We start from the raw sequence: 25,232 nt of genomic DNA on the forward strand, positions 1-25,232 counted from the left end.
GGGCGGCCCGCGAGGCCCGCGGCGGGGCCGGGGTTACCCGCCGGGCTGGCCCGGGCCCGGGCCCGGCCCCGCGGCACCCGCATCTCCCGCGGCCGCGGTCAGTGTGCGAGCGAAAACTGGCGCGCTGAGCCAGGCAGCCTGCTGTCCGCGAGCAGAGCAGATAGAGCAGTAATCCAGGGCAGTTACGCGGACCTAACTGGCCCCTGTTTGCTCGTGAAAAGTTGATACTACACTGCATTGCAGGCTTGGTGATTCACAACAGCCTGGGGTTTTGCAGATTGCAGAATGCGTGACAATAAGTCCCATCAAAAGTGCAATAAATGAGCAAGGTGGGAGCACATTCCCTTTGCTGCTTCCATGATAGTCCCACAGCCACTCCTGGCCGGGAGCCTGCCCTGGCCTGGGAAAGCTGAGACCAGGAGCCTGCCCTGGCCTGGGAAAGCTGAGACCTGTCACATGCTCAAACCTGGGAGTTTCGCATGGAGTGGGAAGTCCTGGCTCAAGCCTGGGCTTTTAATTATTCGCTCCATTCCAGATTTGAACGTGTATAATAACATCTGAAGGCTCAGATCAAACTGAGCACCGTTATGGCTCTTTATGCCAAAGGCACCTTTTAATGTATTGCAGTAATATACAAAACTGTGAAACATTCAATTGAAGTGTGATAAACTTTTATCACTCTGTCCTCTGAGCATTTTAATCCTATATCCATCCTGCTTACCACCTCCCGCGTGTCATTAGAGGGTGATTTGTGCTTCAGGTCAGGATTATTCTCTTACATTTTGAAGCAAGAGCTTTGTGCTGACTCCTGCGCTGCGAATCCTGCTCCAGAAAGACTCCCCATGCATGCATGATGATCTCATCAGCCTTCTTCCAGGCTCTCTAAAAGATGGGTATTTGCAATGAAGTCAGCAAGACAGGGAAAAACTGCCTATGTGCCTGCCTGCTGTGTTGCTCCCTTGGTGGTCGTCATCTGCTGCCTCTTAGTCTATAAACTTTTTGAGCATGTGCCTGCCTCTTTAACCTGTTTTTATGGTGACAAGCACCATGAGTCTCCATAAGTAGGAATCTGAGCTTGTATTAGAATATGAATAAATAATAATCCCTCTAGTACAATTCTAAAATGTCTATTCCTAAAATAGTATAAATCATTATTAGCCAGAACTTCACTAATTTACAAGACAGTGCTCTGTAGGGTATTTTCAAAGCAGTAAAATGATACTGTGTCTTTTTCAAGCCTGTAGAGCAGAGTTTTCAATACTCGTATTAAAATTTTTACACGGGTCACAATGCAATGGCAACGGAGCACTTTTTTGTTTTTGCTTTTTGTGTCTGGGAGCTGTATTTCAGATGGGGAAACTGAGAATGAGACCCAGTGACCTCTCTCAAATCCCACAATCATCTTGGCAAAGCACAGTGCTGGACTGTGGTCTCTCATCTCCTGCTGTAGTATGCTAACTTCTGGAAACCATCCTTGGTTTCTGACAAAAAGGGAGGATGACAGTAAGGGCTAGCGACTAGGGAATTTAAAACAAGGCTGTTGTTTGAGAAGAAAGACCTAAGAAATATCTAAGACTCAACCCACATCAGGATAATCAGATTGAAATTGGAGAGAAATGTTAGCCGGTACAACAAGGAAGCAAATATCTAGGATGCCACAATTGTTTGGCCTAGATTAGAACAAAACCCCACAAACTTTGGCAATGAAATCAAAGCTGACAATGGTCATCTGCTTCGGGGTCAAGAATTCCACTGGGTTATGCAGCATTATATTCTATGTCCAAATACGACCCTATCGTGGCCTCTAATGACTAGACTGGTTGAAAGATTTCTGCTGAACCTAGGGAAATAAAACCACTGAAGATACCCTGTTCCTGGGGAATTGGACTTTTGCTTCTTCTCTGTATACCATACACTGCACTGTAAGTTATATACATTTCAAAATCTCTACAAGCAGTTACCTTCACTGAGCAATCTCCCAGAATTAAAAAAACAACAAAGTGTATGTAAGTGTTAGTTCTGCTCAACCTTTATCAAAAGCCTCTTTATTACAATTTTTTACAATTTTTAGCCTCCTAGGAAAGGTCATTGAGTCCTTTATGTAAGCCATACAAAAATAATAAGCAGGCAGCCAAGTTTGGCACCAACATTAGTTGCTAGGATGAATGAATACTTGATTCGAGGCACTATTAAGTGCTGACACATTTACAAGCCACACTTTATTACACATTGTAAAGGGAATTTGGCAGAAGACAAGTCTGAATCTGTACAGGACAGAAGGGTAATATATTCATTTTGTCCTGATCTCTCTCAAGGCTGTAAATGCTCAGGTTTGCCTTTCTTGTGTGAAACTGTACAGGATGCAAAGCTAATTCAAAGGAAAGGAAAACTCTTACCAGAAGACTGGCACTACTCCCTGGAACATTTGGGGGTCTCACGCCCAAAATCTGATCTGTTCTCTTCTCAGATGAGAGCTGATGCAATCCAAGCCCCAGATGATACAACGTTGGTCACCAGCGCAACGAGGTTCTTCTCCTCCGAGTCACAATGTCCAGGCGAGGTCACGGAACAGCTACGGAGCCTTCACAGAAGGTTCTCCTAACACAGCCTGCCCCTGTGAAAGGGAAATGGGATCTTTCTGGTTATAAACACTAATACCAAGACCATAGGTCTTACCAATGGCACCCTTCCTCATGGAGATTTTTAATTACAGCTGAGCAGCTTTCAGCGTGTACGTGTGAGAAAATTACAGGGTCTAAGAGGTGACTCATTTGCAGAAGAGAAAATAACCAAGCACGCAGCTCACTGGTGCTGACAAGGACACGTAGCGATGGAGAACCAGTCTGAGAAGGACACAGGTGCGGTGTTCAGCTGCTAGCACAACTTGCTTCAGGAGCAGTCAAGGGAAAGAGGAGGCACTGCTGTTGCTATGGGGTGTCTCCCCGTGTGCAGGGCTCCCTTCCCCAGGAGAGGCAGCAGCGAGACCCCACGGAGGGGACACGGGGGCTCTCCCCTACATAGCCAGGGTGCTGGGACAGGCGCAGGGAGCTGCCCAGGCTCCCCCTGCCCTGCACGGCCCCAAGGACCCAGGGTTTGTGGGCAGAGGCTTTCCCAGCTTGGCGACATCCAGCCGGGCCTCTGCGCGGCACAGCCAGCACCCAGCTCCAGTCATGGCATTTTGGCCTGATGTCCTAGCCCAGCATTGCCATTCTTATATACCATTCCCTCCTGAAATTTCACATTTGTTTAAATTAGTCACAGTGGGATGGGCATAAGCTCTTAATTACTTTCAAAATTTGAGTTTCTTGAGCAAAGGTGAAAAGCAAGTGAGAGTCTCTTAACAGGCACCGAGAGTTGTTAGCCTTGAAAACCCTAAGTACGCTCTTCATTTCTAAACATAAGCTCTCTATAGAAGAATGAAGTGATTTTATTAGTAAGTGTCTTTCATCACGGCTTATTATTAGATTGCTGTTCATTTGCTCAATTTTCAAAGTGAAATTACTTTGGATTACCATATGTAGTTATGCTATTTTCTGCATTACACATGTTATTTCTCCTGATCACTAATACTGGGGAACATTTTTTTTTTGGGTAAATATAACACATCTACTGTTAGCAATTATTGTGCTATTAATTACAGCAATAAGTTCTTCTCAAAATATAAAACCCCCTTTGGACTGTCACTTAAAAATTCACTGTGGGTAGACTAACTTTTCTTATCTTGAAAGTTTAATTTATTTTTTTCCTTCATAATACAGTTACTTTAGTGTAGTCAGGTATGTGGGAAAAAATCTCTCCGGCTGTTGTTTTCTTGTATTAAAGTGGAGCATAGTACAGTTTGTGAAGTGTTCTGTAATAATTTTCCATAATAATTGCTCAAATGGATGAGATCCTCTTCAGGATAGTTTCCATTGTTTCAAAACAACATTTGTCTGAATATCCTCTCTTATTTTTCTATGACACTACTTCTGCTGTTTGCATCCCGCATTAATAATTGATTGCTCATTTGAGATTAGTCCCTTTTAGGCAGTTTTTCTGTAATAAAGGTTTCTGTTCTTGGCTATGAACTTCTGCAACTTTTCTTCCTTTAATGGGATATGACATAATTAAGTATTTGTTAATAAGCCTAAACTGTTTATTAGTATTAATATTCCTCAAAGGCTTTTGATAATATTAATGTCAAAAATATTATTGTTAGGAAATAACTGGGCAGTCAAAAGTTTGCGACTCCTTTTGCCTACATACTGGATTCAATAATCTGCTTTATGATGATTGAATCTAATATAAATTAACAGTAAGGAGAATAGTGTAATTATTAATATTGCCCAATTCCAGAAGAAAAATTCTATTATATTGTCTGGTTTCTCTTCTTTGTTGGTGCAAATTATTTATCTTAACAAAAGAAATGTGCATTTAACTTATTTTTCCACAAATATCTTATATACTTGCTTATAATTTCTCTAAAAGTCTTTAAGTATCCACATTGTTATGACCTAAAACAGGAAATAAACATTTGATAACTCTGATTACATGACCACATTTTTTTTACAAGCTAAAATAACCACTGAATTAACTGTTTCCTTACAGAATGTAAATAAGTGTTTACAGTTGATACCATCGGTATTATGTTATGTTCCTTTTTATGAGTTGTCTCAACTGGGCCACGCTGGGTGCAGGACGGCTGGGTAATGGGAGTGCACTGCAGTCAGGATGAGCTTTGTGCGGGTTACAAAGAGACTGTGTGTTCCTCAAAGCAGGAAGGTTGTTCCCAGCAGGATGTCCAGCACTGTAGCATCATTAACTAAACTCTTCATGGTTCTTGTATACATTCATTCATCTTAAACAGCAGTTTTCTGAGTTTTCATTCTCTCAAAATATAAAATACATTATGAATTGTGGGCAAGTACCGTCCCTTCTCGCGGGTTTGATTCTATTTAGCCCCAACATAGAGCAGCATTCAAATGCCTTCTTCTCCTCTGCCTTGCTTGAGGCACTCTGCAAAGCACCCGCAGGCTGAGAGCAGAGGCAGCCGGCCGAGTGTCCTCCAGTGCCTGTGAGTCAGATCAGGAAAGCCAAAAGGAACTGGCATAGCCCTAGCTTACAAACTTGTATGAAGGTGGGATGGGGAAGGGAAATTTACTGCTACCTGGCAGCCATAGAAATTGAGGAAGGGGGAAAAAGCAGCTCACTTGGGAATGATCACCTTAATGTGGGAGAACTGTGATTCCTCTCCTTGTGGGCTGAAGAATCTGGGGAGAGCTAATTCCAAGTTATCAGACCCCAGCCTGGCTGCAGCTTTCTAGCCCCAGTGTGAGAACATCTCTGCCCCAGAGCCAGTAGCAGGTGAGTGCGATGCGCTGCGCACACACACAGCGGGCTGGGAAGGAGAGCTTTCGGAGCAGGCCGGAGAGGAGGGTAGGCTTCAGTGGGAGCAGTGGGATGTTCTCTCAGCTGCAGGGTGCCACGTAGGAGCTGGGCTTGCTGTGACAAAATGAATCCGCTTGGTTTCCTGGCAGACCAGAATGAAGAAATGTCAGAGATCAGCGATTCCCCGGAGTCCTTGTCGCTTGCTGATGTCTCAGCAGAGAAGGCTGCATCAGACTCTGAGACTGACCTAGAGATCGAAGGCAAGTGTTTCCTGGACATCCATCCTCCCTAGCCCTTCCCATTACGATCAATGCTGTACCCACCAACAGGAATTTATCAGAAATGGAGGCCAAGGATGCAACCCTACCAAGTGTCTTGACATCCACACTTAATCTGGCGGTTGATAAAGGTGGGAGGATAAATTTTCCTGTAGGAGCTCTCCATTTGATGTGAAACAGCATCAACATTATATGCCAGCATGTCCCCCAACTGCCTTCTATAGACCAGGGCTATTCTTCTGCTCCTTCATGCCTCCTTTAGGCCTTGATAACCAGCATTACCAGATCAGCCTGCAGCCAGAGCAGCAGGAGCAGCTAGCTGAAGCCAAGGATGAGACTGTGGTCTGAGTGCCATAGATTTGCCATTACCATTCTAGACTTTTCTGGTCATTCTTCAGCTTAATGAGGTCAATTTCCTGGTTAAACAAGTCTTACTATCATTTTTGTGAATAGTAGACTTGTACAAAACTTAGAATGAGGACTTTTAAATACATTGTAAGTGGGAGGAAAATCAAAAAACAGAAGAATGCAAGAAGAATAACAGACTTGTGAGGCCTCAAATTGAACTAGAAAATGGCTTTGGTGAGAGAGAAATTTGTTTTTAGGTCAGGCCATTGGATGCATATAACAATATGAAGAAATATGACCTCTAAATACGGGGTCTGATGAAGGAATTCCAAATGACAGGTTTCTGTGGAAATACATCTGCCAGCTGCACTGCTGTGTCTCATTGCAGCTGTGTCAACAACACCCCATGGCCAAGATGAGAACGTTGGGATTCTTTCTGCTGGTTGGAAGCCAAAATGATCTGAGCTGTCCTGGCTCCTCTAGCAATATCAGCTGCATGCTTCAATTAAAATTGAAAAAAAAAAAAGAAAGAAACAAAAAGACATTTTTTGCCTGATGTCAGAAATTCTGAATTATAGCACGAGAGATTTAGTCACATAGCAGACTGATGAGAAGCTACAGCATGCAACTGATGGCCAAATTGAGAAGCAAGGAGAATACATTAACTCTTGGAGGTGTGGTATAAATGCATGGGGAGTACCAGAAGGGAAATAATCTTTTAAGAATAAAATCCTACCGTCACTGCATAGTGTTATTCAAGTTAGCTCCACAAGGCTAAACTTAACCTAAAGTCTGAACCCATGAGTCTGGCATACCCCATTGATACTTTGATTTGAGTCATGAATCAAAACCACTCAAAATGTGGCCATGGTTGAGGTGGCCACTTAGTTCACTGCAGACAACTGGCAGGCTGCCCCCATCTCTCTTGTTGACACAGATACTGAGGCAAGAACTCCTCTGCTCCTCATCTCAGTTTCCAGCTTCAGAAAGTGCCACAGATTTGAGAGTGAGCCCTGAGCTTCGTACAGAAAAGCCAAGAACTCATATTTGGTTGCTTTAGGGAACTGTTAGCTTGTGCTTAGCAGCGCTTCCTCACTCAAGTGGCCCTCTGAAGATGTCAAATGCTTGGGAGAAACAGTCACAGACAGAGGAGGGAGGACACTGAACACACCACTCATCAGCGTGCTTTGTCTCCACAGATCCCGGGAAGGCTTTTGCAGGCATTACAGGCACAGAGCTGTACCTGGAAGCATGCAGGCTGCTGGAGGTGGTGCCTGTCTCACAATTCATTCAGAACTTGTCCAAGCCTTATATAAACCTGAACCACCACGGCCTAGGACCCAAAGGTGCCAAAGCCATTGCTATTGCTTTGGTGGTGAGTAGCCAGTAAGAGCGGGGCCTCTGCTAGCAAATACAGTCAGCTTCTGGGGATCCTCTCAGCCTCGGAGGCCACTGCTGAGTAAACATGGTGGCAGAAGAAGCCATATATATCTTCCTCATGGGAGCTCTAATGCCCTGCACTTGAAGGCCTTGTATGGCCACTACTGGCATTTGTTGGAGTTATTGTCACTCTTCTCAAAGAGATTGATACTCTTCTATGTGGCACGGGTCTCCAGTACTCCTAACCCCAACAGGGCCAGAGATGAGGCCAAGGATTAATGTCCCCCACTCTGAGTACCACATGTTCACCAGCACTCAGGGCCAGGATACCTGAACTTGAGCTTGGAACTGAACATGAGTCTCCATGGTAGTGAAAAGCGGTGGAAAGTCCTCAACACTCACAAGCTCTAAAACAAAGTGGCTCTCTTCTAAGAGAGCCCATCTACTCCCACAGCCACGGCTCTGCCGTGTACCCTCACCTCCGTTCTGTTTGGGACCTGCAGGGTCTTCTGGGTTTAGAGGGAACATCCACTGTCTATCTGTTGAACTGAGGTTAAGACCCATTTCGTTAACTTTTGAGTCATTTCTTGTGTGTCCCTGTGAACATTTGTTTCTTCATAGTCCAATGCGTCTGTCACTCACCTGGAGCTGGAAGATAACTGGATTCTGGCAGAAGGAGCTGTGTGCATCGCACAGATGTTACGAGAAAACTGCTGCCTTCAAAAACTGGTAGCCAACCTGAGATAGCTTGTAACCAAGATTATTGTTCATCGAGTCCAATCTTCTGATAAATTTCATAAATGAAAATCAATTCATTTCATTCCAAGTTTTAATCAAGTAACAGTTGCCCCCATGCAAAAATATACACATTCTGATGATGTATATTTTATATTCTAGTTTTAAAAAGTACAAGCTCCTAAAAAGGAGAAGTTTTCATATGATAGCAGTCTGGTCAACCCTCCAGTTTCCTTGAACTGTTTTCAGATGATAGATTAGCAGACAATAATTGCCATAACCTGATTTTTGTAGGTCATGCTTAGCCAATGGAAAAAAAAAAGTTTTTATTAGGAACTTTCATTCTCCAACATAATACAGGGAAACTTTCCTAAGAAGATTAACAGAATAGTACAAAACTTTCAGGTAAGAACCCTTCTATCTGAAAGTAAGGACTGCAAAATGTGTTTTGGTAGACCATGGGATCTGTGTTGCATCCTAAGAAGAGATTATTGACCAAGTACCTCCTGTTTCATTGAAGACAAAATTTTATGTGAAACTAATTGCTCTAGGGCTTCACTCCTTTTAGAAAGGACAAGGGGTTGCACACATCTGTAGCTCAAATATTAGTTGCTGCCTGGCTGGCAATGCAAGACATTGCTGGTCTTGTATTATTTCCTTATATCTTGGACATTAAGAAGACAATAAAATGGATACATTCTTTGGGCTCATCCTTCTTATCCTTTGTTGCTTTCTCCCAGAACATCTCCAATAACCACCTAGGCACAAAAGGAGCTGAAGCCATTGCCAAGTTGCTTTTGGATAATATGTCCTATCTCCAAGTTCTTCAGCTCTCAGGTGGGTTGAATGCATCCAGGTGGTGGGAGTGAAAGTGAAAAATCATGGTTTTCTTTTCAAGTGTCTCATTCTGAGAATATCAGTAAGACTATGGGCAAGATCAAGCTGTCAGATATGTCTCTGATAGGAAGCCAGAGTAACAGTGTGGAAAGCTGGATCTATACTGATGTGAATAAAAAAAACATTTGGCCATCTAAACCTCCAACACCACTGCAAACCTGCCTCTTATGAGAAACTTAGCTAATTGCTGGAGCAATCCTGCTATGTGGATCAAAGTGGGTTAATAGCAAACTTCCTGCAAGCTGGTATGGACCATGATTAATTGGATGTTCCAGCTAAAAGCACAGCTTCCTCTAGACCCTGGTACAATGTTAAAGGAAAGATCAATGCACTGTTAACGTACTTTTCCTCCCCAGGAAACAACTTTGGAGAGGAGACTGCACAGTACTTTGCTGATGCTCTAACAGTGAGTTACCTGAAATCCAAGACCACCTGCTGCTCTGGCGATGTAAAAGACTCTGCTCATCTTGAAAGAGCTCCTTACTTGGCATGATTTCACTTGGCAATGCACTGATGATTTCCTGGCATAATTCTGCTAAGTGTGTCTTGCTAGCTTCAGAAATGAGAGAGTCTGGGAGGACACGGAGGAGGGTGCCCTGAATTAGCATTTTCTCAGGACAGCTGTGGGAGTCTGGCTAAGAGACAAACCCTCAAGGCTCCGTAACAGAACAACAGAAGGGCATTCGGGTGATACAGAGATTTCCAAAAACTTCAGCAATCCCACTTTTGACATTCTTTAGCAAAAAGAAGAGTCTTGACTCCTGTTATTATTTTGTATCTGCTAGGGAGCAAGGCCATGAACTTAATACAGAATGGACTCTTGGTCAGGGTGCACTGGTGGGAATGAAGTAGGGGACAGGAACAGAATCGCAGGATATGTTGCAGCCCAGACATCTGGCAGCTGCAGGAGGGAAGTTTGCACATATAAAGTCCCATTTCTTTTGCTGTTTCAGGAAGAGGATTGCTATGACGTTATAAACACCACTGAAAAACTGTCCTGAGGGACACAATGCCCCAGTCTCTATGCTGATGAACTCCTGTGCACTGAAGATTTCAATGCGTCTGAAACCCTTCTGTTTTATCCTCTCGCAGGAGCCTTGGATGGCAGGTGGTTGCAGCTGGCTGGAAGAGCTCATTCTCTCTGCATGATTTTCTCCTTGCAGAGCAATTACCAAGTGAAGGAGCTGGATCTCAGCCACAATGAGTTCTCTGAGAAGGGAGGACAGCTCCTGGGACAGATGCTGGGTAAGTGCACTTATTACTCCTGCAGAGCCAGGGGAGCAGGCACCCTCACTGGGGCAGAGCATGGATCCGTGCAGTGCAACATTTGCTTCTTTCCTCAGCAAAAATACCCTGTGCCTTGGTGGGCAGTACAAAAGATGGAGTGTCCTGATTTGGAGACTCCTGACTGCTCACCTGCTCAGCCTCACCACCCCAGGGGCCTCCAGCCACTACATGTGACTGCAGTAGCAAGACACAAAGATGAGAAACCATAACAACAAAACATCTGTGTCAGCGAGAAGGCAGTCAGATAACCTTGCTGTCTTCTTGCATCCAAACGCCCATCCATAGAAAACCTGGATGAGAAATTATTTCTGAGAATGCGAAGCAAGTGTTGGCAGCAAGCTCAACCCCTTCCAATCCCCATCTACAAATGATTTCACACATATCCTACTCTAAGTAAAACTTTCACCGTGCAGTGTGTGCATGTGAATTGGCACTGGCATGGACACAGCCAGACACAGCTATGAGGGGAAGCCGAGCTCCTCTCCTTTGCTAATTAGACATAAGGCATGTAAGTCTTTGGCAGGGGGAGGTTGGATATATCACAGAGAAGCCAGCCATTTTTCAGAGCAAGAAACATAGTCCATCATTAACAGAAATCCTCCCTCTCTCTACCTTACAATTAATTCTTCAATTAAGCCAGGAAAAAAAAACATTCCCTTTTTACCTGATATCAGCAGCCCATTCTGTGCTCTTTACTTGCACTGGACATGACAGACTGAGTAGCTACCCTCCTCATGAGCTGATATCTAAGTTTTTCTCTCCCAGCCAGCAACGAAACACTGGAGCTTCTGAACCTGAGCTGGAACCACCTGAGCATGAAGGGGGCAATAGCACTGGGCACAGGTCTCAAGGTAAGAACTTGCCTGTTCTGTGATGCCCTTTGCAGTGATTATTACCAGGAACTCACATCCCTGAGGTCTGAGCGGGATTCGGGAGCTCTGTCAAGGCCCATGCTACTGGCAGTAGCAGTCAGTGCTATGAGAAGGGCTTCAGCAGTGGGTTCTGGTGAGGGCTGACGACCCACGTGGATGGGGATACTTTGGTGCCATTGCTGAGAGGCTGGATTCAGTGGCCTGGGCTGGGTGTGATTTGAGGGATGCTCCTGCAGGGATCCAGGCAGGGGAAGGGTGCAGTGGTATATTAGGTGGGCATGGAGAGCTGAGATCCCTTTCTTCTCTCTGAAGAGCAATGGTACATTGAAGACACTTGACCTTTCCTGGAACGGCTTTGGGAATGAAGGAGCAAAGGCCCTAGGAGAAGCTCTCAAAGTCAACAACGTGCTGGTTCAGCTGGATCTCAGCAGCAACCAGATTGACAATGAGGGAGCCAAGAAGCTCTGCAAAGGCCTTGAAGTCAATGAAAACCTCAAAGTTTTGAAGGTAAAATCCTAGCCAAAGCGGGGCTGTGGGAATGAACAGAGTGAATAGAAAGATCTGGGTCAGGAGGAAGACAAGACAGAGATCAGTCTTGCAGCACTAACTAGAGGAAATTTGTGTTGCTCTGTGTTGAAGATGAGCAGTGGAATGAAATCCCATGCTGTAGGTTTCTTCCAGAGCAGTTAAATTGCTCTGTTATGGAATCCCTCAAAGATAGTTATGGAGCCAGCCCCAAATCCATTTCATCCCAAAGCAGTTGATTCCTGACATGGCTAATCTCAAGTAAATTCCAGCAGAGTCTAGGCATTCAACTGGTTGGTACATGGGCATATATTATAGTTGTCTATGTATGAGTTCATATGGAACATACATTTCAGCCTAAGGCAAAGGTTCACACTGAAGTTTGCAAGTGGGAAACAGTGTGCTCTTCCCAATAGTAACGACCTGCTAATAGTTTATTCAAGCAGAAGACATGCTGCTGTGGCCTGATTGGGAAATCGTGAGCATTATCGAAATAATAAAGAAGTATTAACACATGGGGAAAAAATGACAAACTGACTCCTAGTAAACTAGGGATTAATAATCCTGGAAGGGTGCAGAACTTAGTGAACAGCCAAACTGACTCCACAGATGGTGAGCGCTGAGAGCTAGAATATCTTTTCAATCCAAAAGCATCATTCAGGAATTTACCTCTGGAAAGTTGGGTGGTTATGAGCTGTATTCTCAGATCTAACATCAGCATCCTGAGGGCTTGCAAATGGCAGCATGCAGGGTGAGAGGCATCTTTAAAGCCTTTAAAGATTTTAAGTTCTTATGGGCCTGTCTTTGGCCATCCCTGTCTTTGTGTATCACTGCAACCATGCTGCTTCTTTTGGATTACTGTTCTAGATTTAGCAGATGTTTTTTTCCCTTGTTCTTAACCAGGCTTGAGGCAGGGCACTAGCTAGCACCACGGCATTCCTCTCAAAGGGGCTGGCAATCCTACAGACAGCCCCTGGAACACTGTGCCCACCATCCTCATGTATCTCTTCAGTGATACAAAAGGGAGCAGCTTATGTAGATTTATGAGTTGGTAACACAAAGGGCTTAGAAGAGGAAATTACTTCTGTTGGCCAGTGATAATGAAGACAGTTTTATTTCAAATACTAGGAGTGGGGAGTGCACATGAAGTGCACAGTGGGAGAGAGGTGACGTTCGTACACTGAGACACACACAGATGATGCCAACCCCATAATACCAGACAGTAGCTGGCAGACACAGCTTGACCTTGCAAGCCAGATGGAGCTGATCAGCCTGAGCCATGTTCTGCTGCTCAGCTGTGCTGCAAAGGCTGTGGGAAATGTCCTCAGGATGTCCTGTCAACACTGGAGGTCCCAATCAGAGGCTCCTTTTAGCAAACCCAGTCTGTCACCTCGGTTTCTCCTCACTGCATGACCGAACGAGACCTCCATCACATAGTCCCGCCTGACACATTAATGGGATCCAACACATGGGATTGCACATATGGAGACAAAGGAGGCTGAGAAGCCAGCAGCACTGTGAAGTGACACTGCAGAGTTCTGTGGGACACAGACAAAAAATGTCAAGGTAACAGACAAATCCATGGAAAGGAACCAAAGCTATTCTATAGTTCCCCCAAAGACCAGGAAGAAAGGGCCTGCTCACTGCCAGAGCATGAATTCCTCATTCTCACTGTGTCTGTCTCTCTCCTTGCACAGCTGGCTCATAATCCCGTGACCGTGGAAGGTGCCACTGCACTAATCACATCTATCAGAAAGAACCCCAAATCCATGATGGAAGAGATCAACATCTCAGTAAGAGCCTGTTTGCTGGGAGCTTCAAAGTCTATACACTCAACCTTTTTTTAGGAACTGGTTGGATCCCAGGACTGCCCTCTTCCAGAACTGTTTGAGACTTGCACATTTTTCATTTTTGTATGGGCACCAATAAAAGGTGGATCCTATTTGACATCCCTTCTAGGAGCCATGTTGAAATTACAGGACTTTGGCCTAGCTCTGGAGAGAGGTGCCTGTACTATCACCTTATTTCTCTCCCATCCACTTTGCACTAGCAGAAGGAGAGCAAAAGTGAATTCACCTAGGAGGATGAATTGGCTGCTTCCCCTGAAAGGACTTCCTGCAGGGGAGCCTCAGGTGCTAGATACTGGTGCCTAGATAGTTAGTGTGTGTGAAGAGCAGAGAGGAGAGAAACTTTAAGGTGTTTTAAACAAAGCAATGTTATTTCAAAAAATATTAAAAGGGGAGTCCAAAAGGAAAAAAAAAGATCACAGAGGCTAAATTTTAATAAGCATTTCCCTCATGTCAGGAGCACAATGCTCTTTGTTCCAACCTCATGTGCTGCTTCTGCAATGGCAGGACCAGAAATGTTTCTGGGCTCCTGTGTGAGGGTTGGCATTGCATTCCACACGTGTGTTAGTCAGCTCCTGTCCATCCATTAAACACGTTGGTTCCTTATGGGAGGAAAACCAGGCCTGCAGCCTTGGGGACAGGTCTGCAGGCTCAGTGTCCTCCATCCACCTTTGGGAGCACCATGATTAAAGAGAGGAAGATTTTCCCAAAGGCCCCATTTTGGAATTGAAACATAAATGAGGATGTTCACACTTGTTACTGGCTAAAAAAAAAAGTTCATGGGCAGTTTGGGAGGATAATATAACGGGCTGTATCTCAGTACATCTGTATGTACCCTGGTCTTATGGTTACTGTACTGAAAAAAAAGAAAGAAATCAAAGCAGAGTGAGTAATGATCACCTGTGGTCCTTTCTGAGAGTACTGGGTGCTTTCAACAGAGATCATCTCAAAAACGAGTGTTTCTCTAGGACTGAGAAATTTTCCTACATAGATTAAAATCAAAGAGAATTACTTGCCAGATCTACAAAGAATTAGACCTCATTTTACAAGAGAAAAATAAAACCAGCTACTTTTGGGTGAAGAACTTCATTACAATGTATATGGTTCTGTTCATTTTTTTAAGTGACAACCTAAGCAATTCATAAGCCTGTACAGTGCAATTTATCTTAGCTAAATTCTGTGAAATTAAATTATCAAAATGTATTATTTAAAGAGAGACACCGAAGGAGAAATCTGCTGCTTTTCCCAGTAATAAATGTAGATGTTCTTCTTGATTTTTAAAGAATGAATAACTAGCATGCCTGTAAGAGGATTTTCCAAGAAGCATCATTTCTAGAACCTTTGCATGGTTTTGACAGCACTAGCAAATGGGAAGCCAGAGCAAGATGCATTTTTATGAGTTTACTGCTTCTGACAGCACATCTAAGCATAGCTGCTCCCCACATTCTTTTACACAATCTGCTCGTTACAGCAGAGTAATGTGTAAGCTGAGCACATCAAACATGTTTAATGGATAGACCGGAGCTGGCTGATACACATCTTGACTTTTCACCCTGCAGTTACAGATCATACTTTACGCACGGCATGAATCACAATATTTAGCACACACTCATCTTTGAAATCATAGTACAATAGAACATATAGTCACTTTTCAGCTGTGTTTCCCTGTGTGGTTTCCCTACACCGTGGACTGACTTTGTTGTAGACGTAGAAACACCCAAACCGGTTCCCTGCAGGTGCCACCCAAGTCCAGAGAGGTTTCTCAGGCCAAGCGTGGTGCTCTGGCTGTGCTGCTTCAGAGGCCACACTGGCAGTGGAGTCCCATGGGGCGAAAGCCAGGCTGATGGGCCTTGCAGAGGCTCTCCTGTGCTCTGTTCCCAAGGAAGCAGTGTTTTATCAAAAGCATCATAAGTTCTTGTCTGGCAGCATCCAGACCCATCCCAGGCAGGAGCATCTTTCTTTTTCTGGGCTATGAAGCTACATGATTGGAGACTCCAGTCCTTTCATTTTTTATGAAGCTTTCTGCCACATTTTGGCCATTAAATGTTCAACTTGCAGTCTGCACCTTAGCTGAATGGAGAAGGACACCATGTAGGACTGTCTCAGGGAAGAACCTGAGTCACCTGAAGCCATGAGATGTCTTCAGGGAAGATGTTTGCACCTGAACTGAACATCCTACATTCTTATTAGCATCAATGAAGAGAAATAAACACTTCTAGAGTATATGCCATCTTCTCTATTTTACACTGTATTCACTGAACGAAATGAAACATACCCTAAATTGTGAATTTTCTTCACTGACAGCAAAACAAATTATTGCTTAGCTCTCTCTAGCATAGTCATCTACCCTGGATATATGTACATGTGTTCAGGAGAATCCCATTAAGTTGACTGTTCCAATTAAGCAGACCATTGTGTACCCTTAAAGAGATGACTGTTCTTATTAAGGAGTTGCCCAATGAAAATGTACTTTGCATCAAGTTTATTTGCATACAGATTAGGAGATTCTTTCCCGTCTCAGTCATGGGGAAAAAAAGAAGGAAGAAGAACTCTTGTTTAGGCTGTGCTGCCTGTGGGATTCCTAAACATCAAGAGTGGCAATGGGAGAAGGTACAATTCCCAGGAAAGCACAGTTACTGTTGACGTAAGGGATGGTTAACACAAGTAAATTTTTGTTGTTCTTTGGGTATCCACACTGAGTGCGCTCTCCTTTCTCCTACGTACCAGAATGTGCTGGTGAATGAAAGTTTCATCAAGATGTTGGATTTGGTGTGTCAAGAGCATCCTGGACTAGATGTTACCTATGGTGAAGTTGGAGGCTCTATTTCCAAAAATCCTGAGATTTATTCAAATCCTATGAAAGTGATTCAGGTGAGTCACTGAGATTTGGGTCGATAGTTCCCCTCATTGCATGTGTCACAGGCAATTGGAGGGATGGGGGTTGGAAGGAGTAAGTTTTCTTCAAAGTGGAAAATTGAGTCATTACCTCAGAAAAGTCTGTTCACAATGTCTGTCTCATATTCACATATCTCATTCTCATTTGACTAAGCAACTTCTCTGATTTTCAGAAGCAAATGTCTTAGGATATGAGAGTACTGAGGGGGAAAATCATGTGGTTTTTGATCTGCATGGAGGTGATCAGTGACTTATCATTGATCCACAAATTTCATTTCTGCATGATGTGTGTAATCCTATGAATTGACAGCCTTCAAAAAAGCAATGGCACAGAGGACAGTATAACTCAACCCTAAGTGCCTGCAATTTCCATCTGAATGGATGTTTACTATTTTACTAGTGTAAGACAACTTGATTTTTGTGTAAAAATTCATTTCAGGTCTGATCAAAATAAACATATTTCCACATCTTAAGGTCCACTTGCACATAATTCTTCCTTGGCAGTTGTGATTTAATTTCAAAATGAAATGTGCTTCACAAAAGTTGTATATGATATTTTATTATAGACAAATATTGTCCTAAATATTCAAGAATAAGTTAGCTTTTTCAAGACGTGTAATTTCTATGGAAAGCAGCAGATGGTGCTGTCCTCCTTGCTGGAAGACAGCACAACACCAGCACTCCTGAGTTAGGTAACACTCTTCTGTACTGCAGACTTCTCTCTTTTCTAGCTGCTGTGCAGACTTTTAGCTAATTGGGTGGGACATTTCTGTCCAGAGGACATTTCTGCTTCAGAGGAACCTGAGCAAATGCTCATGCCATTAGCTCACATCAAACAGTGCTGCTGTGATTCACAGCTAGTGACAATCCTGTTAGCACCCTGCAATTTTAAATAGCAGCTATGGTACTGAGATAGGTCCTCAGTCAAACTGAAGGAAATCCAGAGAAGAGCAACTAAAGATATCAGAAATCTGGGAGGAAAGATATTGTCTCTGGATTTGACAGAATGGGATTAGCCTGATTAGCCTTCGACTACAGAGAGGCAGCACAAGGAGTTATAGACACGAGTAGCTCAGTGATGGACTGAGTAAAGGCATGGAGACAGATGGAAGAGCAGTCTCTCAATGGGGGAGCTGGAGGCAGATGCCAGTGGCTGCTTCAGTTCAGGGTTATGCCCTTCTTTTATCTCTGCTTCTCCTAGAACTATCTGAATGAGCACAACCTGGAACTCTGGGACTTTTTCAGGAGTATTGACAAGGATGGAAACATGAAGATCCCTGTAGCAGCCGTCCGGAGAGCCATAATGCAGGTGTGCCCCTAAAAGCACCACCAGGATGCTCTACAGTGGGGCACTGCTGTGGGGAGAACCCCTCTGCTGCAGCGTGGCCACCACTCGTCCTTGCTGTGAAAACACTTCAGACTAGGAAGCCTAAATGTACCTGTTCTGGTACAGAACAGCTGTACCAGCCAATGAATATTCCAGCTGGCATCAGTGATTATAGATAAATTTTGGTGTAGCACCAGAGCCCTGGAAACTCAGGCTGGCTGCCTATGTGGGATATACGTTCATAGACAATTATAACTTACTGCTGTGGGGAAAGTGAAAAGGAGACATGTATCCTTGCATTTGCCCATTGAGTAGATCTTCTCTTCCTGCCAGAACTATCATGCTTGGGATCAGTAGGCACTAGTTAGACATCTATGACACTGTTTTACATGCTTGCAAATAGTGGTCATGCAAACTATGACTGCATTGCTGTTTAAATCCTAAAAGAGTGAAATTGCCACCCCCCATTTTTGATTTTTTCCATCCCTTCTTCCAGGCATCAGGCCATCTGCCCTACCATTAAAACATGATGAGGTCCTAAACTGATAAAGAGCATTTTTTTTTCTGCAAATATAGTCTTTAAATTTGCTAGATATCTGTTTTTCTGTTAGGAATCAAGTATCCCACTGAATCGAGCCCAAATTGCAGAGCTAGTGCAGAAGCTAGACCGGAATCACACAGGAGTGGTGGACTACAGGTGAGTGGGTGACTCCACTTACTGCCTTGTCTTCGTTTTCTTTTTTCATTTCAACACCAAAAGAATGTATCCTTATTCATCTTGGAAATGAAGGAGCATATGTTTTTTGCAAGTCTGGCAACATGATTACACATTGCTTACCCAAGTAAAAAGAGCAGCAAGCATGCATAAATGCTTAGGAGCCCTACTGAATCAAAACAGAAATCATTATTATTTTCTTTCCTATAAACTTAACTCTGAAAGTGCACGGATTTCAGAGCTGAATGGCTTTTTCATTCATACTCATAGGCCTGTGTGAAGGGAATCATCTCAACACTGTTCCCACCCTGAAGCTAGGCTGAGATTTGCAAAGACAGCATAAATATGCCTGCAGACCTTTCCTTCCATCCTCAGGGTCTCTCTCTCTCTCTCTTTTTTTTTTTTTTCTTTTTTTCTCTGATCCTCCTTCTTAGGAATCCTAGTTTTCCCTGGAAACCTGCCTTCAAACTACAGAACTCTTCATTTTCTTGAAAGCTCCTCTTTCTTAGTGCCTGTAGCAATCGTGTCCAAGTTCTGAGAGTCTGAGCAGTCAGCAGCAAACTCCTCGGAGATTATCCATTGCTGCAGGCTAAACCACTTGTCATTGGACCACAAACTTCTCCCTAGTTTTCCAATTGGTTATAACATGTGACTCCTCATCTGAAAGCCCTATTAATCATGCCCAAATATTCCCATCCCTCAATTCTCAGATCTCACTGACCGATTTTAAAATACATGTTGTAATCTAGATTTAAGGCTAAAAGCAGCAGGTCAGTTCTGCAAATTTAAATATTTTACCTCTTAGTGTCCCTGTGTTTTCAACTAGGGGGTAAGAGCCTAATTACTTTATTGGATCTGATCTTTATTCTTTAGTGCATGCTAAATGCATCTGCGCCCAGACTCTGCACAAGCTTGGTAAATCTTGAATAGGAGGTTACAGGGGATCTCAGGTACTTTAGGTGCAAATTACAGAGATGGGATTAAATAGTTACTAAATTAGGAACTGTTGAATCCAAACACACAGCAAAGACTTCACTTGACCTCATTAACACTCATGAGTTCATACATAGAAATAAAATAAAAATAGATATCTACACTTTATCTAGCTTCCTAGTCCATAATACCATGTAGCATATATGCCAGTGGTAACAGTCACCTTGCAGACAACAGTCAGAAGAGTTGTGACCTCTGTCATCCTTACTGTTCCCACCTCAGATTCCCACCACAGTGTTTCCTCAAGGTCCTCTCAGCAGCTGATAGCAAAGACAGAGAAGGTTCACTTTTTACTAGGTTAATACTGAATGATCTCTTTCTTTACAATTAGTTACTTAAAAGAGAAGAAGCCAGCACAGAAACCTGTGGAAAAGAAAATGAAGGAGGAGGAAGAGAAAGAAGAGCCATAAGAATGAAGCAAAGAAGCAGGTCAGTTAGTGAAATTCAGTAGGAGAAATACTGGAAGAAAGTGACTCTGGACTTGGGGATGCCCAACATGAGAGATCTCTGATAGTCTAAGGCATTGAAGATAAAAATAAAGTTGATGTTCCCCTGTACAGGACGGTCAGTGTGGTCCTTTGGCTTATGGCAGAGGGTTAGCATTTTGGAGATAGTTACTAAGTCTGTCTTGCTCTGCAGGCTGCCAATGCTGAGCTTATTTCCAGAGAGAGGCAAAACTGGAGTGGAGAAACTAAGAGAACTTGCATGTTGTTATTATCACCTTCTGGGGGGAAAGCAGCATGGGCAAAGACTGCCAAGTGCTCTGTTAAACTCTTGCACAACTCCTCAGAGAAATACATCAGGCCGGATGCTCTACAGTAGTTATCAAAAAAACAGACTCTTACTCCTATCATAAATGCAAGTTTGATAGTTTTTCCATCCTCTTGCTTATGCAGAATTGGGGGGGGGAGCCTGGAGAACTGGAGTTACCACTTGATATGCAGCACTCGTTATACAGGTGCCTGCCTGTGTGAAGACTCCCTCTGAGCAGAATATGTGGGGAAACTCCAAAGCATGGCCATGGTGGTTCATACCAGGCATCTGTCCAGCCTGACATGCTGTTTCTACTGGTGACTGTAAGTAGATGTCCTGGGAAGAACTGAAATACAGCAAGCAGGCACTTCCTTTAAGTGCTCCCTCCATATTCCCCAACTATTTCCAGCTCAGGTGACTTTCTGGGTGAGGCAGTGAAGTCAATCTCTCCTAGTGCTCAGGCTATATCATATTCCACTTCATCTATCTCTTTTACAAACTGAAGAATCACAGTTATTCTATCATTCCTCATATGACAGCCATTCTAGGCCTCTGGTGGTCCTTCCTTCTCTCCTCTGAATCATTCCCATACCAAATATGTGCTTTTTAAGATGAAGAGCCTGAACAGCAGAAAGCATTGAAGGTGTGGGTAGGTTGCACATGGAGTGACATAACACTGGTTTTGCTATGTTCTCTCTTCCCTTCCTAATGATTCCTAACATTTCACAAGGTTTTCTTGACTGTTACTGAGCACTGAGTAGTGGTTGTCATTCAACCATCTGCAAGCTGCAGGATAGCCAAGGCTTGCTTAACTTGAAGTCCATCCTTTTATACCTGAAATTAAGATGAGTAGGGATCTATACTATCACCCAGCATTTCAGGATCACTTATTCCTTAAGAAAGAGCTACCAGCATGCTCCTCTTGCGTCAGGAAAAGACTCCTGATGTGAAGTACCTTGCAAATGCCTAAGGTTGCTTCTGCAGGAGCCCCTCACTGAGCTGGAAGGCTGTGTGCTGGCCACTAGATGTCACATCAGCATCAGCAGTGAGAGCAGAGAGCGCTGCATCCAGCTTGGGTGTCACCAGCAACTGCACCCAGGGCACACTAGGTTTTCCACAGAGACTGAATGTCTTGAGATCAATCAGCTCACCCTGAGCCTATTTGCAGCTCCTCTTCTGAAAACTATTTTGTTGTTTCTGCCAGCAGAAACATTTTTTTAGAGTGATTTCATTGCTGTCCTGAGAGTTGGTGCCAGAACTCCTGAATCTGGGGGCTCGTGAGCAGTAGATGTGCTATATCTTGTGCTCGAGGCACTGCATATATGGGTAATGGACTGGAATTACTTGCACATGCATGTGGTGGTTGATGTCTACCCACGGGACAACTCTACTATGGGCCTGTTGGGACCCCTTTGCTAAGTGCAGGGGGATGTACCTCTCTGGCAGGACAGCAGCAGCTCCTCTTGGCCCACTGACGTTATTGCACATGCACTGCAGAGCTACGTGTACTCATTAATCTTCTCTAGAGGATGGTGTTGTTTAAAAGCAGCAAGCCATCTTCTAGGATATTCTCCACTGGCACTGAATTTGCTCTCTGTGTCAGCTTAATGAGCCATGTCAGTGTAAAATGTCTATGTCACTTTTCCCCTCAAGCCCAAGAAATCACATTTGGAGTCTCTTTTTCACCTTAAAAGGCATACATAGTAAACATCAAAATGTGCAGGTTAAGGGAGCATGTAGGGCGACACGATGATTTTGCATTTGCACTAAAAAAAAAAAAAAGTGTCCTTTTTGTCATAACTGAGCCTTCTTTTGCTACTGCTAGCTATCAGAGACCTAAAGCATCTCAGATTTTCCTCAGAAATGAGCCCTTTGCTTTATTAGAGGGCAAGTGCTCTATAAGTCAGTTAAGTTGAATCACGAGTTAAGAAGTTTCATGTTGTTCTTAGATTTGTGTGGAGAAAAATAAGAATAAGATGGGATTTGGGGGGAAGCAGTTGTCAGTGAGTGAAGCCTGTGCCACACAGCCCTAGAGCACTATGCTTATTCTGCAGCTGAAGAGGAATCTTTTGAGTAAAGGGCAACATTTATCCGCTGTTGATACCTTCTTCTTTAATTCCACGGTGCTTTGTTGCAGTGCTGCATGTTGTACATGCATTTTTATCTCATGCACAAGAGCTGCTGCACAGGGATCCTGCCCTAGTGCTCTGTTTAGGTCTGCACAGAATTGCCCGCCCAACTAAACTGAATTGTCCATTTAACAACCCTGAGATTATGGATTGACTATGACCAACAGAAATGCAGCCTTCTATACAAAAACAACATAATCAAATATTTTTGGGCACTGGCCTGTGGCAGGTGTGGCTTTTATTTATTTGAATGTCCGTTTAAATTCCAGATTCAACAATGATGCATCAGCTAGACTGTGCCTCTAGATCAGGTAAAAGAACAATTTTCCATAGGGAAAAAATAATAATTAGAAAAGAAAAAAAAAAAAGTGCTGATGAGTTTGAGTCCACATTTCTGGCTCGAGAAGGTTTTGATAAGCAAAACTGATCTATTTTGCCAAACAAACAAAATCAAAAGACAGAATCTCTGGGGAGGAGCTAGAAGTAACTTTATACGCTGTTCAGGGGTTTGATGTAATCAAATTGGCCAAGAACAGATCTAAAATATTGAATAAATAAATAAATAAATAAAACCACCTGTGTAAGTACTTAGTGATTTTTTTTCTCCAAATTCCCATATGCAAACAGTATGATGGAGGTATATGTCTGCTGTTCGTGCTCCTATATAGGTCTCTCTGGACTCTCTTAGATACACAGAGCTTTCTTAAGCTTAGTGGAAGGGGTTTTTTGTGTTGTGCTGGAAATGCAGGGATGGACTGAGGTAGGGACTGAGCAGGGAGAGCGCGGGACTGGAACACAAATTGCTCTGCTGATCTCTCTCCTGTGTAATGTTCCAGAAGGAAAGGTTTTGGTCGGCATAAATCAAGGCAGCTCTGGGACTTCTAAAATAGCGCTGGAGCTCAGTGTGGTAGTGGACAGTATAAGAAAGTAGTTAAATGTGATCTCTGCATCTTCTGTTGGTTGTGAAAACGACACAACTGAGTGAAATTCTCAGATCTCTTCAGTATGACAAGGAACAAAGACTAAAACTTTTTAGATAACAAGTTTTGAAAACACAGCATGCACATGACATGGTATTTCAGTGTGTCAGTAAGGCTAGAATGAATCTTCAGATCTCTTGCAGGGGGAATCATCTTTTTGTTATAGATCTCATCCACCAGAATGAGGTTCAGAAAATTGATTTTCTAGGTGTCATTGTAACACTTATGACAACATATGATTGCATTGCAAAAATACATCTCCAGTCAGAAATTCTGGAAATCTCAAACTGAAAAGACTAACGTTACATGCAGAGCTATCTTGACTTGTTCACATTGAGGATCTTTGATCTGCTTAGCTGAACTGGCCTAGAGATTTTTTGTCTTTATTTCAAAGCAGAAATCTGAGAGATGGCAGAAGTGGTTACAATGATATCAGTCTTCATTTTTTAAACTTGCATCAATAGTTCTTTGTTCCACTGGCCTTCCATCCAGATAACTGGTACATCAAAAGTTGTTTAGCGCCATTCAGATAATGCTCAAGTGCCTGGAAGAGTGAAAGAGACCATCTCAAGATGACTATATGGGTAGATATAGGCTTAAGGAAAAGAGGTGTCTGCAACCACGTAGGCAATCAAGCATCCAGGAGCATGAACAATGCTCAGGAAGGTGCCATGAAGATGCCAAGTTGCCTGGTCCATTGCTCCACTCAACAAGTTCTCATCTGGATATACCAGTGCAGCTCTGCAAGTCTGAAGAAATATTGGAGTGCAAGTTCACAAGGACAAATGATTTATTTATTTATTTGTTTGTTTGTTTGATTGTTTTTCCAGCATGAGACAGAGGACTCAAGTATTTGACTGGTGTCGTTTTTTTAAGACACTAGAAAAGGTCAAGACTATAATGGACATCTCATTTCTTGAAAAAGTAAGTTACAGTTTTTCTTTTCTTCTTCTGTGAGTGATTAATTCCTTATCTATCTACAGTGGGGCTGAAGCTGTTTCATAATCTTTTACTCCGGACAGCCCAACCACAGCACTGCAGTCTGACTTTGGTCCAGCAGAAGATTTCAGTCAACTCACAGTTCATACCTCACAATCCTCTCTCCAGTAGGCTGCTAAGAGGTGGGCAGAAATCAGACTGCAGGCTGCTTTGGTAGCCTTCACGGCCACCCATCTCATGAGGACCTTAGGTCCTTCATTGGTTTGTGGTCAGCCGTGTATCTCTCAGTTGACCAAAATGATGACATTCCCAACTCCACAGAGGATGTACATGTTTGATCATGTCACAGGACATGGAAATTGAGTTTTGTCACAGAGCTTCAGTTTCTGAGTCCTCTTCCCGGGAAACTGAATACGTGATGGTCTGAGATAATTGACTCTGATGGTCTTTGCTGGCTTTTGGATCACAGGATAATGTGGTCATATGATGGAGAAGGTTCCCCAGGGTATGACTCTCCATAGGACACTGAGACCAGGGTCTTGTCATGAACTTAAGGGAAGATCAAACCATTTCAACTGTTGCTCCTTGCCAGTGGTGCCTCCTCCTCCATCTCTGTGAAGCTGGTACAGAATCAGAACCAGTTGCTGGGTGCAACGCAATCCAGGCAGGGGACTTAGGACCTCGTTCTTAACACTGTCAGATAATTTAGGGCCTAGATACGAGCTCTCCCCGTCTTCAGGGCTTGTGATGGCACTGACAGTCGCAACAGTGACATCAGTATGGAAGTGTTAGGAGGACCTAGGGCTTAGCAGCAGCTCTTGAGCTCACTGGCTCTTGAGCTAGAGCAGCATCCGTGCCGGCTTTCCCCGCTCTCCACCGAGCAGAGGGCGCTCCGCCACCAAAAGTGGCTCCTTGGCACGTTCTTGGGCTGGAGCTGAACCAGCACAAGGAAAAAGCCCTACACG

At 43.6% G+C, this 25,232-nt stretch overlaps 1 protein-coding gene across 1 annotated transcript; it reads left to right on the forward strand.

The window, feature by feature from the left end:
* Positions 1-2,781: 2,781 nt before the first annotated feature.
* On the forward strand, positions 2,782-19,876 carry LRRC74A (leucine rich repeat containing 74A). Its single transcript, XM_026048297.1, has 14 exons — positions 2,782-2,858; positions 5,517-5,627; positions 7,193-7,368; positions 7,995-8,102; positions 8,849-8,945; positions 9,362-9,411; positions 10,169-10,250; positions 11,058-11,143; positions 11,477-11,671; positions 13,387-13,482; positions 16,264-16,407; positions 17,633-17,740; positions 18,370-18,455; positions 19,798-19,876. Exons 1-14 carry the CDS (start codon positions 2,831-2,833, stop codon positions 19,874-19,876), a joined length of 1,446 nt encoding a protein of 481 aa, XP_025904082.1. The 5' UTR covers positions 2,782-2,830.
* Positions 19,877-25,232: the final 5,356 nt, after the last annotated feature.

Source organism: Nothoprocta perdicaria, unplaced genomic scaffold (assembly GCF_003342845.1).
Source record: "Nothoprocta perdicaria isolate Ctin4 unplaced genomic scaffold, notPer1 scaffold_53, whole genome shotgun sequence".
Lineage (NCBI taxonomy): Eukaryota > Metazoa > Chordata > Aves > Tinamiformes > Tinamidae > Nothoprocta > Nothoprocta perdicaria.

Excerpts from the sequence above, each read along its gene's own strand:
- LRRC74A (XM_026048297.1), top strand. The coding sequence starts at position 2,831 with ATGGAGAACCAGTCTGAGAAGGACACAG. Across the intron at positions 5,628-7,192 it reads GACTGACCTAGAGATCGAAG|ATCCCGGGAAGGCTTTTGCA; the intron begins GCAAGTGTTTCC and ends TTGTCTCCACAG. Across the intron at positions 8,946-9,361 it reads CCAAGTTCTTCAGCTCTCAG|GAAACAACTTTGGAGAGGAG; the intron begins GTGGGTTGAATG and ends TTTCCTCCCCAG.